The 16353-nt window shown below is 51.6% G+C and overlaps 1 protein-coding gene across 1 annotated transcript in view; it reads right to left on the bottom strand.

The window, feature by feature from the left end:
- Positions 1-378: 378 nt before the first annotated feature.
- The window catches only part of HADHA (hydroxyacyl-CoA dehydrogenase trifunctional multienzyme complex subunit alpha), a 41845-nt gene continuing 25870 nt past the window's right edge, over positions 379-16353 (bottom strand). The window contains exons 10-20 of the mRNA XM_056123058.1: positions 15380-15436; positions 12961-13070; positions 10089-10223; positions 6825-6996; positions 5409-5495; positions 3933-4073; positions 3353-3421; positions 2210-2405; positions 1351-1465; positions 957-1102; positions 379-861 (exon numbers count right to left, since the gene is read on the bottom strand). Of these exons, the coding sequence (XP_055979033.1) occupies positions 719-861; positions 957-1102; positions 1351-1465; positions 2210-2405; positions 3353-3421; positions 3933-4073; positions 5409-5495; positions 6825-6996; positions 10089-10223; positions 12961-13070; positions 15380-15436 (1371 nt within the window). The 3' untranslated portion in view covers positions 379-718. The remainder of the gene's footprint in view (positions 862-956; positions 1103-1350; positions 1466-2209; positions 2406-3352; positions 3422-3932; positions 4074-5408; positions 5496-6824; positions 6997-10088; positions 10224-12960; positions 13071-15379; positions 15437-16353) is intronic.

Below are 16353 nucleotides of genomic sequence, written 5' to 3'. Positions count from 1 at the left end.
CCTTCTGCCTTGGCTGTCGTGCCAGCCCCCCCACCAAGCCACTCAGGGCAGCCAAGGGGTGCAGGATGTACTGAAGGAGAATGTTCTCGCCTCTGCTTGACCCTGGCTTTCCCACACTGGGAGGTGCACATGGCAGACCTTGGTAAGTGGGCAACAAGGAAGTGTGACTGGTCTAAGGCTCCTGGCCGCCTTCCCCTGGGTAGCAGCCCAATTCCATCTGAAGCCCCCACTTCCTCCCCCCACCCCGTCTCTTCATGTGCTGCCCAGAGCATTCCCGTGGTCTCACCGGGAGGAATCATGTGCCTCCTCCGTCCGTCCACTCCTCCAGAGAGGAGTGCTGGCCGGGCGGGCAAGAGCAGGAGAGAGGAACGGGCAGAGGCCAATAAAGAGGGTTTTTATTGTTACCGGGGCAGCAATGCCCTCCCCACCACTGCCCAGCCCTGGTTCGTCGGGAGGAACAGGTCGCAGAGAGCCCCAGAGCCGCTGTCGTCCTGGACCGTGGGGCTGACGGTTCCGAGCTCGGTGGTGTGGGTCTGCTCCCAGCGCGCGGGCTAACTCACAGCCAGGCTTCGGCAGTGCCGGGCCCAGCTGAAGGCACTTGATGGCGCCGCACACCCGCTCTAGTCTGTTCTCTGCTGACCGCTCCCTGAGGCCACTGTAGGGGAAATCAGTCCTGCTGGCCGCGGGGTTAGTGTGCGGGGCAGGCGCCGGGGCCTGCTCACAGGTAAAACTTCTTGCTGCTGTTGGCGTGGTCGACCAGCAGCTGGCAGGGGGTGAACTGCTTGCCGTACACGGCCTCGTACTTCTTGAGCCGGTCGACGATCTTCTGAGCACCGTACAGGTCCACAAAGCGGAAGGGTCCTGCGTGGGGAATGGGACTGGGCTGCAGGAGACTGCGTCGGGCTCCGACGTGGCCCCCCCCCCCACACCAGGCTGTCCCCGTGTGCAACACCCACCTCCGAGACAGGGCGGGAAGCCCAGCCCGAACACAGCGCCGATGTCTCCCTCGGCGGGGGTGGCCAAGATCCCCTCCTGCAGGCACAAGGCTGCCTCATTCACAAACCTCGTCACCAGGCGATACTGGACGTCCTCGTCAGAGGAGCTGGGCAGGGAGAGACGCAGAGGCAGTGAGGCAGGAGTGGCAGAGCGGAGCCCGCGGCAGCCCCCGAGCCAGGCGCAGTCCCCAGGGACCTGGACTCGGTGCCCCCGAGCCGTGGAAAGGACTTGGAGGGTGAAGGTGCCTGGCACAGTGGTCTTCCCGCAGACAATGAGGCCGAGCAGCTGGGCTCGGGGTAGGGGTGAGGGGGGTAGGGTGGGGAGAGCACCAGGCTACCAACTGAAGGCACTTACACTTCGGGCTTCGACGACACCTTCAGACTGGCTAAAATCCCATCCATCTCCGAATTCAAGTTCTTATTCTTCACGCCCTCCTGGTAGATGTAGAAACCCTTCCCGGCCTTGCGACCTACAAGCAGCCAGAAGAGGGGGCGTCAGTCGCGCTCAGCCCTGCCTGAGAACACCCCCTTGCCTTGAGTTCTGGGATCTGCCTAGCTGGCCCAAGATCTGTGGCTGCAAAGGAAACGTCAGGGCAAGGGGGGGTTCGGGGTGGGGGTGGGGGCAATCTCATATTCAGGAATCTCAGGCCCTGAAGCTGACCATACTCTTTTTTTTTCTCTTTTTGGGTCCCACCCGGCGATGCTCAGGGGTTCCTCCTGGCTCATGCACTCAGGAATTACTCCTGGCGGTGCTCGGGGGACCATATGGGATGCTGGGAATCGAACCCGGGTCGGCCGCGTGCAAGACAAACACCCTATCTGCTGTGCTATCGCTCCAGCCCCCACACTTTGTCTTTTGTCAATGTGAGGGTCACGGGGCTGGCGGGCCTCAGCTGGGTGCAGGACTGAGAGGTGCCAGTTCTCCAGGCTGGCGGCAGGAAATGTGGGCGCCTAAAGGCCGTCCTTAATGCTAGTCTCACAGCGGGAGAAAGCCTGGTTGCCGGGCCTGGCAGGGCCCGCCGCTGGCAGGGTTCTGCAGAACGAGACCAGGGTTCTGCCTTTGATTCGAGCCCTTTTCTGAGCCTAGGGAAAGGTTTCGTCAAGTCCCATTCCAAGTTCCCTCTGACATGCTCTTCCCCAGGGTCTGTCTGTCCCTCTGCAGGCTCCGGAAACTCGAGACCAACAGAGCCGTTCCGTTTCCTGCTGATCCTCACCCAGGAAGCCCTTGGACACCATCTGGTGCAGCAGCTCTATGTTTCCGCCTCCGAACCGCTCCCCGAAGGCTTTGCCCAGATCTTCCGCTACGTGTTTAGCCACGTCCACGCCCACTTCATCCACCAGCGTGGCAGCGCCCACAGGAAAGCCGAAGCTTGTGGTCAGCAAATCCAGCTTTTTGGGCTCAACTCCTTCCTGAAGGGAAGGAAAGGAGAGACTCAGGGGAAGGCCATCCCGACCCCCCGCCGGGCTCCTGTGCTGGCCCCACAGGCAGCCTGGCGCACCAGCCACTGTTGCGGTCCACCGCTAGGCCAGCGTGGGACTGTTTCCCAATGGGAAGCGGAACTGGGGAAAGCCCGAGCCTTTCCTGGCCCTGGCACTTTAAGCAAGATGAACACATCACTCTCCTCTAGGCTGCAAATCCAATCTACTGGACAGGGCGAGAGCCCAGCCGGACAGAAGGGGTGACCATGGAGCAGCGCTGTAGGACCCAGACCAGGGGCCCAGGGAAGGGGCCGGCCCCGCTCCTGCCCAGGCAAGAGATGAGGCACCAAGAGCCCAGGCCAGTGCTGGCTGCTCTGTCTTCACCGGGACCTGAAACAGCAGAGCCCATGGCGGCTCTACCCGCGGCGGGGCAGGGCACCCAGCCCCAGGCCTCACTGCGCAGCTCTGGGCGGACCCGGGCAGAGGCCTCTGGGGAAGAGGCAAACTTAGACTATTAGAAGGAAACTTGTTCATCTTTTTATCCAGTTTATTTACTCTGGAGGCTACATCTGCTGAGCTCAGGGCTTGCTCAGGGCCTACTTCTGGTGGTGCCCAGGGGTACCTATGTGGGACTGACACGAGGTCTGCCCCATGCAGGGGAAGCACCTTAGCCCCATACTGTCCTGGCATGCTGGCCCCGGGGGGCTGGCTGGACCATCCAGTGCTCAACACAGTGAGAGGGGTGTGGGGGCCATCAGGACCACAGCTGGCAGTGCTCTGGGGCTGGGCTGGGATGCAAGGCCATACTCCCGCTCACACGGGCTTTACTGCTCAAGCTGTCTCCCGGCCCCTTGGCCCTCATCTTGACACTAACGGGTTGGAGGACAGGCTTAAGGAGGGAGGGAAGGGGCCTGGAACGTTCCCAGGGCAATACCAACCTGGAGAATTCTGATGACTTCAGACATCATGGGGGCGAGACACCTGGTGGTGTAGAAGCCGGGTCCATCCTGCCGAGGGAGAGGACATGAGCGTGCCGGCACCTCTGAGCCTGACAGTCTCCCTCCCCCGCCCTCACTGGGAAAGCCAAGGGCGCCGACGATCTCTATCAGAATTCTTTGTTTCTGTTTTAGGGCCACAACTGGTGATGCTCAGGGCTTACTCGTATCTCTGTGCTAAGAGGTTACTCTTGGTGAGCTTGGAATACCATATGCGGGCTGTGGATGGGACCGGGTCAGCCGTGTGCACCCCACCCGTTCTACTGCTGCTCAGCTCCCCCGATCCGAAATCTTCACATTCAGCTGCAGGGAAAGTCAGGGAGCTCGGCCTGACTCCAGAGCATGGCACAGGGGCCTGGTCACCAAAAGGTGAGGAATGACCAGGAGAGGTTTTGGCCCACTCCTACTTCCTCAGTGGCACACTCACCACTGACGCTGTCCATGGTAGAGATGACCACAGGACAACCGGGCTCTAGCCGGGCTAACTGTCCAGCTTCCCCAGCCGGCCCGCACTGCTCTTTACCTTAACCACGATGATCACTTTCCCCTGCTTGAGGCCCACGGCCACAGCCGAAGCGGTGGTGTCCTTGGATGTCTTGTCTGTGGTGATGATCTCCAGCAGCTGCATCTTGTCCACGGGAGAGAAGTAGTGCATGCCGATCACCTGGCGGAGGGAGCAGAGCCAACAGTCTCAGCGCGGAGCGGGGAGCCGGAAAGCGCTACAGAGCCCGCAGTGACGGCAGCCAGGTGGCCCGAGTCACGCCCCTCAGGGAGAGCTTGCTGCAGCCCTCTTCGTCCATCTGCTTCTAGAACTCTCCACCAAGGGCAAGTGATCCTGTCCACAGATAGTCCAAAATCACAGCTAAAAACCAAATTTGAATTACTGAGCAAGAATGAAGGGTCCTTGAAGTTACATGAATGTTGCCAGTAGCTTAGGTGAGAGGGTTCACCCTTGTTTGGGGGCAAGGGGCAGGCAGGGGGTGAGTTAATCTGCTTCGCCACCAGTGACATATTTGGACTTTTAAACAACGAGGTTCACCACCAGGACGGACGGACGGGGACACACACACACACACACACACACACACACACACACACACACACACACACAGTGCCTGGGAGCTCCTTGCTGTGTGCAGTGCTGGAGACTGGGCCTTACTTCCGTCTGCCAATAAGAGGCAAGCAGGAGGTAGCAGCCCGAGTTCTGGGGGAGCGGGGCTGCAAACTCTGATGCTTGTTCAATTCCACAGGGACGGCAAGGTCAGCCTCAAAGGCCCGGGAGAACCTCTTCTACTGTTCTCAAGGCTGCCGAGCGCTGGCTGGGCGGCCACTCCCACTGCAGTGGACGCTCCCCCTTCCAGGTGGCCTCTGCTTCATGCTTACCCACCGTGGGTGGGAAACAACGTTCCCCTGCTATTAAACAGGGAGTCAGCGGGCTTCTGTGTTTCTCGTACATGAACCTGGGGCCTTTTCTGCACCCCTCCTTCTCCCAGCGACTTCGGTACCTGACGCTCCCGAGTCCTCCGGAAAAGTGAGTTGCCCCATTTTGCCTTTGTGATTTCCCCGCCCCTTGGTTACTCTGCAGAAGTCCCAATCCAAATTTCAAGGTGCCCCACTCAATATGAAGAAAAGCGCTCCCACGCCTGTTCCTTCCCTGGCAGGAGGGCCCACAGGCAGACACACAGCCCACCGCATTGAGGGTCTGGTCTGGGTCTGGAGCTGGAACCAAGCTTGGCCCGTGGCCATGAGCTCCCCGGCTGAGGCGGTGTGTGGAGCACACGGCCCAGCTCTCGGCGCTCAGTGACACGGAGCAACGAGACCCATCAGGATGCAAATCACCTATAAGACTCAACTTCCACTCTGCTTACTCCAGCAGCTCATTCTGGCCATGGCACCCCCACTCCCTTTTTTGTGGGGGAGCCCAGCTTTGGGAAGCCAACGCCACTCACTCCTCTTGATAAGTGCCCCAGGCCCGTGTCCAGGGAAGCCTGGGCTTTACCTTCTCAGGCCTCTTGCTGACAGAAGCGATGCCGTTGATAGGGAGAGCTGACGTGTTACTGGCGAAGATGCAGTGATCAGGAATCACCTGCAGGGGAGAGAGCAGTCAGGAGGTGGGCACCCACTCCGGATCAAGGAAACCTGCAGCCGGCCTGCCTCCCCACAGCTGATCTAGGCTTTGGTGCAGAGAGGACTCACTGCCCTGGCCTCGGGAACTGGCAGTGGGAGGCACTCACTGGCCTTGGGAACTGGCAGGGGGGACACTGCTGGCCTTAAGAGGGGACGCTGCCAGGCCTTGGAAACCGGTAGGGGGGTACTGTGTCGGGCCTTGGAAGCTGGCAGAGGGGACGCTGCCCTGCCCGGGAAGCCAGCAGCCTCTCGCTTCCGCTGGCCTGGAAGCAGCAGCCACACTGCAGTGCTGCCAAGACAGGCATGTGAGGGTGGCCAGGGGCACGTGCAGGGGCCTGAGGCACCCGACCCCATTTCCATGAAACCAGGAGTTAAGGCCTAGCTCCCTCCACAGAGCCCTGTTGAAACTGTTGAATGGACATCTGTGCTCTACCCAGCAACAGAGTTTGCTGGGGACAGCGAAGGCGACCCCCACGTGAGATGGTGAAGGGTCCAGAGACAAGGTCTTAAGAACATGGCATCCAGCCCTACACCAGGAGGTTAGTTATGTCTCGGTGATTCCCCCAAAAGGCTACCAAATCTTACATACTGGTAAATCAGTTCCGTTTTTTCCCGAGAACTTGGATTTGATCTATAGTTTATGTGGATTGCATGAGTTAACAAAAACTCAGGTTTGTACATGAAAAGAACCCTAAATTTCCTTGAGTTCCTATAGTTTTCTTTTTGGGGGGGGGGTGCGGGAACGGGAGAGAGGCGACAAGTGCAATCAGAAGGCTCAGGGACCCCACCAGCTATTCCGGCCCAAATGGACCAGTGGTTCCATGCCAAGGGCTCGAGGATGTGAAGCTGCTTGGGAAACTGGGACCATCCTGGCGACACTTGGGGGCATATACCTGGAGGTGCTTAGGAGCCCCGATGGCTGTGTCCGGCAAAGCTCAGGATCCCTGTGGTGCTAGGGAATGAACTGAGCTGGCCACATTCTAGCAGGGCCCCAACTGCTGTTCTATCTTCTGGCCCCTCCTTGAGTCCCCTTAATTTTTTTTTTTATTTTGTTTTTTGGGCCACACCTGGTGCCACTCAGGGTTCATTCCTGGCTCTGCACTGAGGAGTTACTACTCCTGGCAGTGCTCAGGGGACCATACAGGATACCAGCGAGCAAACCCAGGTTGGTCACGTGCAAGAAAAGCGCCTTACCTACTCTACTATCACTCAGGCTTAAGTCCCTTGAAACACCCCACCTTGGGGTTCCCTCACTGAGCATCTGAGTGTGCCAGGCACCCCCACTCACCGCTTCTACTTCCTTGAGCACCCGGTGCTTAATGTTCAGGTCCTCAAAAACAGCTTCAATCACCATGTCGCTGTTCTCAAAGCCCTGATAATCGAGCTGCCCAGTCAAGTTGCTGAAAATGAAGTCCCTCTCGAACGACGTCAGAGCCTTCTTCTTCACTTTGTCGTTCAGCCTAGAAGAAGCACAGTCCTTGTGAGTGGATGCTGACACCGTCCTGGGGCTCCAGTGCTGCCCCCCCACCCCCCACGGCACTGAGCTCTCGGGACCAAATGGCCTGCTCAGGGGGTACCAGGAGTCAAGACCACACGCTTTCCTTTGTTAATTTTAATATTCTGGGGGAGGGTTGGGCCACAACTTGCTGTGCTCAGGGTTTATTCCAGGCTTTATGTGCATGGATCACACCCGGCAGTGCTCGGTGAACCATATAAAGTGCCATGGATCAAATCGAGATCAGATGCATGTAAGACAAACTTCAACTCACTGTAGTATCTCTCTGGTCCTGAGAACACATTCTGTCAAATTTCACTTATTTGTGTTTGCTTGGGGGCCACACCCGGCTTACTCCTGTCTCTATGCTCAGGGATGACTGCTGGGAGTGCTGGGGACTGACTGAGCCCACGCAAGGCAAGCACCCTAACCACTCTACTTTCTATCTCTGGCCCTGAGACCCCGTTCTTCCTATCACAAGGTCCTCTCAGTGCCCAGCCTACACAAATGACCACACTCGTAAAACAGTTCAATTTGCCAAGAGGAAGCTACATGAATTCTAGAAAGGCAAGACAAAAAAGCAGAGCTGCTCTGTCTCTGACAGCATTAGGGGAAACGCTGGGCCATGGGGATTTGTATCTGCTTACATATCATTTCGTTATTCTGAACTGGTAATCTTCCAGAGGACACATACCAAACATTATCTCTCAGATTCTCAATCTACTTCACCATCAGCGCACTGTATTGATTACATGAAATATTAACTCAGCTCTTTCCCACAAAGAGCTAAAAAGGACTCCTGTTCCTCAATTAACTGATTAGTTTTACTGCCAAAGAAAACAGCCTCTCTTAGGTTTTAATCTGACCACACTGCCAAAATAAATGACCTAGAATTTTCCTCCAAATGAAGAATGAAGCTAAACCCCATTCACTCATTTCTCTAACCAAAAGGAAAACTGGTCACAAGACAAATTCAAAGAAGCATTCAATGAGAGCCTTAACGCGGGATAACGTTCCGATGTCAGCAGACAAGCTGCCTGTCAGAGCCCCAAACATGGCTTGTTGCTCCCAAGAAAATGGTTCCCAAGGGAGGGCGGTTTCCTGTGTCCCAAGTCCCAAACACATGTGCAGCCTCACGTTTCCAGGGCAAGAGAGAAAGCCAGGATGGCTGGATCCAGAGGCGCAGGGCAGGGAGCTCTGCCACTGCAGCAGCTCCTCTTTGGTGAAGGAGGACTAGAAAATGCCATTTAGGCTCCACCCCACCTGCCATCTTGTCGGCAGAGAAATGGCCCAGTGTTGGGCCCAGTGTCACAGCCCAAGAGAACATCAGGCTGCCAAAGCTTCCCAGGCAGATTGGTATGGGCTGAGGACTCTGGGCCCTTCTCGGAATGGGGGTGGGCAGATTCCCCATTCTGCCTGAAGGCCCAGCTGCCCGCAGCCACATCCGACACCCTCTGACTTAGAAACGACCCAGTTCCTCAACTGAAACTCATCAAACTGCCAAAGCCACCCAACGGTCTCATGCTCATGGACTGCACGGCTGCATATGCGGCCGCACGACACCTCAAATTTTCATAGTACTGCCAGCCCAGTAGGATCACAGTAAATCTGATTTGAAAGTTGCACTGAAAATCATCAAACTCAATGAGCCCAAACAATAACACAGAAGCTCAACTAGCACTAACCAGCACAGGAGATCCTCAATGATTTTATGTTACCATGACAACAGTGATCACAAATGGACTCTTATTGATCCAATATTTGACAATTCCATTTGCCTTTGTGTTGTAACAAACAATATGAAGTAAATTTGATTGTGCTTGCAAGGAGGCAGGCTGGGATGTGGGTGGGAAACTGGGGACACTGGTGGAGGGAAGGTCACATTGGTGGTCGAATTGGTGTCAGAATGCCTGAAGTGACTTTATTATAAACATCCTGGTAAATCACAGGGTTATAATAAAAAATGAAAAGAATAAAAAGCTGTTTAGGAATACTGGCTCAGTATTTGCTCAGAATTTGGGAATAAGAATCTTTGACTACAGCTCCTAGCTCTTTCACCGTATTTTACCTTAATCTGCCTGGTCCTGGATAGCATTATGCTAGTTCCTCTGCAGGAAGCTACAAATCCATTCAGAAGCTAGCTGTACTGATGAGCTATATCCCAGGCCCTCCAATTACCCATTTAGGGAAAAAAGAAAAAAAAGTCCAGTTAGCTAATAGGTCTTCACAGCCGAGTCTGAGTGGAGCCAGCTGGTCCATTCCACCGGGGCAGAGAACCGAGCTGAAACCAGCCCCCAGCTTGGCTAAGCGCTTCCATGTCCCCTCTGCAAAACAGGCAGTATGTGGGTGTGGGAGGGTGGGGGTTGGGCCCGCAGGCGAGAGGGAGAATAGTCTCCCTTTATTAATTCAGAGGTAAGACAGAGGCAGAGTCTGTAAGGCCTCAGACACTGTGGAACCGAAGCAGTTGACTGCTGCTCTCCAGTCACGTCCATCAGGGCTCCCACTGCCACCCCGCCACCTCTAACATCCGGCCTAGACACAGTTCCCAACAGCTGAGTCCCAGCCCTCTCACTATCTCCACAGTTCACAACAGCAGAGCAATTAAGGGGCAGCTACCAAAATTCACAATCCTCTTTCTAGTCTGATACCCAAAAGTTATTTTTTTCTTTTTGGGGGGGAGGTGTCACATCCGGCAGTGCTCAGGACTTAACTCCTGATTCAGGATCTCTTCTGGTGGGGATCAGGGAATCGCATATGATGCCAGGGATAGAACTGGGTCAGCTGCATGCATAGCAAGTGTCCTACCCACTGTAGTATGGCTTTGGCCTGTAACTGACTTTTAATAATATCCAATTGGCAAACTTTTCTCTTGTGCCCTCAATGTCTCCAGATTTTGATGATACTAAAGGTTTATATTGTCTTTAAACATGGAAGTGAGGACCGGAAAATGTGGTTTAAGTGTCCAGTGGCTGGTACTTATCAATTAAGGGGAAAGGAACCCCTAGTGGCAGAAACCTCCCCAACTCCTGAGGGAGGTGGAAAACAGGTTTTATTTACCCTTTGAAGACTTGTTGCTGTCCTCGGCCCAGTCCAGGTAGCGTAGCATCTTTCAGGATGGTCTTCAGGCCCTTGTCCACAGAGACTTGGGCAATGCCCGCTCCCATCAGCCCTGCCCCGAGAACTGCAAGGTGCCTAAGGAAAGAGGGAAAGAAGTTCTGGTAAATACCATGCCAGTGACCTCCATAACAAGAGTCAAATGCCCACGTCACCTGACGAGCCAACACACACAGAACTGAACAATAAGGCTATTTCAAATCATTTTTATCTGTAGAACCTCTTCAATTCATTTTTCAAAGTTAAATGTGAAAAACCACCAGGTTTGAGAGAACTGGTCTGCTCAGGGAGAGAATTATTCTGCTCTTCAGTCATGCCAGGAGATCACTTTTGGAAAAAAAATTTTTGATTGTGCTTGCAAGGGGGCAGACTGGGATGTGGGTGGGAAACTAGGGACACTGGTGGAGGGAAGGGGGAAAAAAAAAAAAGCAACTCTGTGCCCAAGTCACCTTGTGCATTTCTGTTTCCCAAGCAAAAGTCACCTTGCGGGAAAATGTGCAGAGACTAACCTACCTTCTTCCAACTGACTTGTTAGTGATTCTGCCACTTTGCAGCCATCTTTCTTTTCTCCTGAAATCCGCGCTGTCAGCACCACCTCCTTGGCTGAGTGTATGGGACAGTGCGTTTGTGTGTTTGTTTCTGGGCCTCAGCTCTCCCTCAAACACATCCTGGCACATACGCTCCTGCCCTGTCTGTGCCAAATTCCCTTTGAACTTGTCAGAACCAGAGTACTCTGGCATGGGTTTGCTGGACAGGATTTTTCACCTTCTCCACTAAATTCTACACCTTCTGAAGGTCGGAAATTGAATCTGATTATAACAAAACTCACCACCTCCCCAGAGAGGTCTCTAGTGGGTGTAAAAAGACAAAACAAAAATTTCAAAGTAATTTCTGTCAGGGAAGAAGCCCAAGGTTACAGTACTTTAGATCTAAGTTAGAGTTGTAATGAAGGACAAAGCTTTACCCCTAACAATTCTGATTTTAATTCTCAAAAATTATATTTGATACATGCAAAGAAAGCTGAATCTCAAATCCTAGAGTATCTTTCAAATGTGCTTTATAATAAAACAAATAGTAACATGGAGAATGTTGACTGGCGAACAAAGAGAAAACAGAAATGAAAATAGAGATTAAAAACATGTATGTATTCTGTACATTTGCTGTCAAAATGAAAATTTGGGGTACGGTATAGGGAAAAATAGCTCAAATGGCTAGAGTGATGCAAGCCAGGGGTTTGATCCAACCAAAAACCCCCAAAAATGGCCCAATCACAAACGAAAAATTTATTTACAAGCTACATATGAAGAAAATGTATGTATCAACTAAAAAAAAGACAACCTAGCGGTAAAGCATTTGCCTTGCACGCAGCCAACATGTCCAACCCGAGTTCGATTCCTCCGCCCCTCTCGGAGAGCCCGGCAAGCTACCGAGAGTATCTCGCCCGCACGGCAGAGCCTGGCAAGCTCCCCGTGACGTATTCGATATGCCAAACACAGTAACAACAAAGTCTCCAATGGAGATGTTACTGGGCCCGCTCGAGTAACAAAATAGGCCAGGGTTATAAAATGATTACAATTTTCTAATAGAAGAAACTTAATCTTGCTATAATCTGGCAAATGCATATTAAAATGAACTAGTTTCTTCCTATTAGATTAGCAATAAAATTTCCAGTCTCAGAATAAATAATAAAAAAACTGTTTTTTCTGTAAGTGGTTGAGGAAGTATACTTTATCTTCCCTTAAGGGCAAATTAATTAATTTTAGGGTTTTGTGCCATATGGTGGTATGCAGGGCTTCCTCCTGGCTCTGTGCTCAGGGATCACTCCTGGTTGGGGTTGGGGATCTGGGGATCAAAGTGGGTCAACGAGTGTGAGGTGAGCGGGAGCACCTTAATCCTCGGTCCTCCCTATCTGATTTTGGTAGAATGAAGAGATGCAGGAATTGGACAGCACTGCTCACCAGAGAAGCAGCTGCATTTCAAGTTCTACTGGGTGATCAGACGTCAGAATTCCTGGGTGGAATCAGTCACACCCAGCCAAACCTTTTATCTCTTTCATCATCTGTTTTGGACTGTAACCTCAACGAAAGATAAAAGGATGGAGGAAGCAGTAACACCAGCTTCTTAAATTCGCCAAGTAATTCAGCTACCTCATTTCTCAGGCCCAGCACTATTACCGTTTCGCATGGGGGATTGTGGTAGGAGACTGGCAGAATCGAGCATCCCTAGATTCTAGCCACTAGAGGCCAGTAGCATCTCTCCCTCTTTAGTTGTGACATGCAAAATGTTTCCAGACACTGTCAAATGTCCTCAAAGAGCAACACTGCCTCTGCTGAGAACCACTGAGTGAGAAGGTGAGTTCAGGGGCCAGTTATTGGGAGAACTAATGAGGCAGAATCCCCCTGAGACTGGGTACAAACAAGAGACATAAAGACAAGCAAGCAGAATCTCCAAAGCTTAGGCCGCGAGCTGAAAGTCACCTGAACACGCACAGGGTGAGGCCCACAAGGAGGAAGTGGGAGTCTCAGCAACAGAATCCTGAGTCACAGAGACACACGACGGCTACGCCATGCAGTGATTGGGCTAAGAGAGGGGGAGGGTAAGTCAGGTTTCAAGGGGCAGAACCAGACACCTATACCTCATGGAGCAGCCTGGCTGGAACAAACAACACAGGCAGATTCCTGTCCAAGTTCTTGGTCCGTACACGAAGCCCTGTGCTCAGAACACAAGAGAGCCAGGGCAGGCCTGAAGCAGAGACCCCTGCCGGCCCAGCATGGGGCGATGCCGACTGGGGCGTCGGAGGGAGAGCGGGACTTACTTCACCTCCTTCTGCGGAGCTCCAAACTTATTCTTCTTGCACAGAACCTGGCCGTGGTAGAGTCCCATGAGGGCCTTTGATTCTTTGGTCATCGCAAGCTCCCCAAATTTCTGAAAAGTAGAGGGGACAACAGCAGATAGATCCCCCCAGGCTGGGGACCGAGGGCTCTGGGCTGGGCCTCCTGGAGAATCCTGGCACTCAGGCATGTTTCTCTTCTTTTTTTCTCCCTCTGCAGCATTTTCTACTGCTGCTTTGAAAAAAGTTGTAGATACAAGGCAGCTCACCTTCACCTCACTACCCTAGATGCCCTATTACGTTTTTCCACGAAATAGTGTCAGTCAAAATGTACCTTCACAGTCATCTCACTAATGTCGCTTTTAATTTATTTTGGTTTGATTGTCAGACCCAGCTGGTGCTTGGGAGCTGTGCCCCCAGCTAGGTGTTCAGGGGACCCTGCCCGGCCAGGGAGTGAACCTAGGGCCCAGTAAGCAAAGCATGTGCTATTCTAGCCCTTTACAGCACCTCCCTGGCCCACAGAATTTTTTGTTTTGGGGCCACACCTGATAGTACTCGGGGGACCATATGGGATGCTGGGGATCAAACCCAGGCTGAGAGCATATAAGGCAAATACCTTACCCACTGGGCTATCACTCCGGCCCTGACTTTTCTTTAATGATTGGGAAAGAGGGCCAGAACGACAGTACAATGGGCAGGGCTTGCCTTACAGTTGGCTGGCCTGGGTTCGATCCCTGACACCCCCATATGGTCTCCTGAATCCTGCCAGGAGTAATCCCTGAGAGCAGATCCAAGAGTATGCCATAAGCACCACCAGGTGTGCCCCCCACCGCCAAGCCAAATAGAAATATATAAATAAAGATTAAGTAGAACGGTGCAGGAAAATTTGAGTAATTTGACCAAAGCCTGTGACTCCAGCATGGCAGAATAGCATTGTACCCAGGCAGTGCCTCCCAGGGTCAGGTCTCTGCCCACTGGCTGCCACACGTGAAAGAGCCACCAGGCTTAGGCAGAACGAGCCTCTACTTGTAGTTAGGAGTTTCAGATTTAGAGATGGCATTTGACAAGAATCCTCACGGGATCTCCCACTTGTGAAGCTCTCTTGATACTTTAGATGGGAAAAAAAGACCTATTGAAAGTCTTGTTGCCCCCAAACAAAACAAACAGTGTTGTTATGGAAATGAAATGAGAAGACTTGCAAAATCATCCATGTTAGCTATTACCATTGTCACTGCTATAGAAATACCTGGTACAATTCATGATTACAAATTGCATTTGAAAGAATGACTTTTTTAAATAAAGTTGCTTTCCTGTCCTAATACAACATGAAGCAATGTCCTAATCCTTTTTTTTCTGGTGGTGGGATGGCTTGTGGTAAAGTAGGACACAGAGAAAATACTGAGTATAAGGCACACAATGAAGACAATTACTGATTCATGGGACATAATCCAGCTTTTCTCTATATGTGCACCTGGTTCTGATATAAAAGAATAAATCAGAAGTATCCTGAAAAAAGCATCCCAGTACAAGATACATTTTCTCCAAGATCTGTCCTGAATTTTTTTTTTTTAAATCTAGGGCCACTGCTTGCAATGCTCAGGGGTCCATGTGGGATGCCAGGGATTGGATGCTAGCTACGTGCAAGGCAAGCGCCTACCCATTGTACTATCACTCCAGCCCTGTTGTGGAGATATCTGCTGTCCTAGTAGCAAAGAACAATTACTAAGAACTTAAAAAACAAAATCTACAATACCACCAACTTGTTAGAAAAATGGAAGGGGCGAGCCTTGTTCGCATAACCTTGTCTTCCTCTTTCTGTGGGTACAGAATACTTCCCTTCTTTTTCTTTTTCTTTTTGGGTCACACCCGGCGATACGCAGGGGTTACTCCTGGCTCTGCACTCAGACCATATGGGATGCTGGGAATCGATCCTGGGTCGGCCGCGTGCAAGGCAAACGCCCTACCCGCTGTGCTATCACTCCAGCCCCTTCCCTTCTTTTTCTGATTCAACAAAGATAGATTGGGTTTCAAAGGGTCGTGTGTGCCTGGTCTGGGCACTAACTCGTAGAAAACATAATTTTTATCAGTGTATTCATTTCAGCATGACAAAACCAGCACACTCCAGAAAAAAAAGTCCAAGTGATTCATTAGAAAGAATTCCATCACACTGACCCTTCTCTTTCCAGTGACACTCATCACTGAGAACAAGTTCCAGTATCCGCAGACCCCCAGGGTTTTCATCTATTCAGTTGCTGGGATTAACCTGAATAATCACTGAGAGAAAACTTTTGAGGATACTCTGGATTTTGATTCTCTTTCCTCTTTTCAGTTTTCTACAGAGTTTACAGTTTTGAGCTTTAGGTTTTCCTGTGTCTTAATGGAAAATGAAAGAAAGCAGCTGTACCTGTGCTTCGGAGAGATAGCCAGCATCATTCCCTTGTTCGAGACCAGTCTTCACCACCTAAGAAATGAAAAGCATCGTTCACTGTTTGAATGGACTGACAAGAGATGCACTGATATGAGATGAACTAGCTCGGGTTGTTAGTCTTTAAAGAGTTAAGGCGAGAGTCTAGACTGGAGTAAGAGAAGCAGACTGAGAGCTTGGCTGCTGATACGAACTCAGTTCTTCTCTGAGGACACTTTACTCACAGAGGAGATGGACAGAAGACAACGAAGTAGACGGAATAGGAAGGGAACAGTACGTTCCACATTTCCAACCCAACCTCCTAATTCACCTTTGGATCCTGAGGGTCGTACCCATCCTTTCTAAGTCCAGTGACAGCTTCACCTGCTCCTCTCCATCCCCGTCCCTCCCACTAAATCACTCCCCTCGCTTCTCCTGCTCTCCAAACAGACAGATCCCAAGTCCCAGGTTTAGCCTTTTTGCCCTGATATTCATTCCTAAGCCATATCATTTAACTCCCAGCCACATTATTTAGCCCCGATTTCTTAAACTGTGAGTCACAAATTCAGATAGGACCATGTAACCAAAGAAAAAAATTAAAAAATTTTTAAAAATAATTTATTATTAGTAAATGTTTAATTTTAATTATGTGTTATATACCTATATTCTTGGGATTGTGTAATAAAATTCTTGAGGCCAGGAGGGTAAGTATAGCAGTTAAAGCATTTGCCTTGCATGCGCCCCACCCAGGTTTGACCCTTGGCACCACATATAGTTCACCCAGTCAGGAGTGATCCCTGAGCACAGAGCCTTGAGCACCACTAGGTCTGGCCCCCAAGACAAAACAAAACAAAAATTCTTGGGTGAAAAGACTTGAAAGTGGAAAAAGTTTTAAAAAAGTCCTGATTTAAACTCATCACATTAATCATGAAATCGATTCCAAGTATAACAGCAAGCTTAAAAGATGCAGAAAT

This window comes from Sorex fumeus, unplaced genomic scaffold (genome assembly GCF_029834395.1).
Source record: "Sorex fumeus unplaced genomic scaffold, SorFum_2.1 ptg000006l, whole genome shotgun sequence".
Lineage (NCBI taxonomy): Eukaryota > Metazoa > Chordata > Mammalia > Eulipotyphla > Soricidae > Sorex > Sorex fumeus.
The sequence above is the reverse complement of the archived record's forward strand: the minus strand, read 5'-3'. Positions and strand labels throughout refer to the sequence as shown.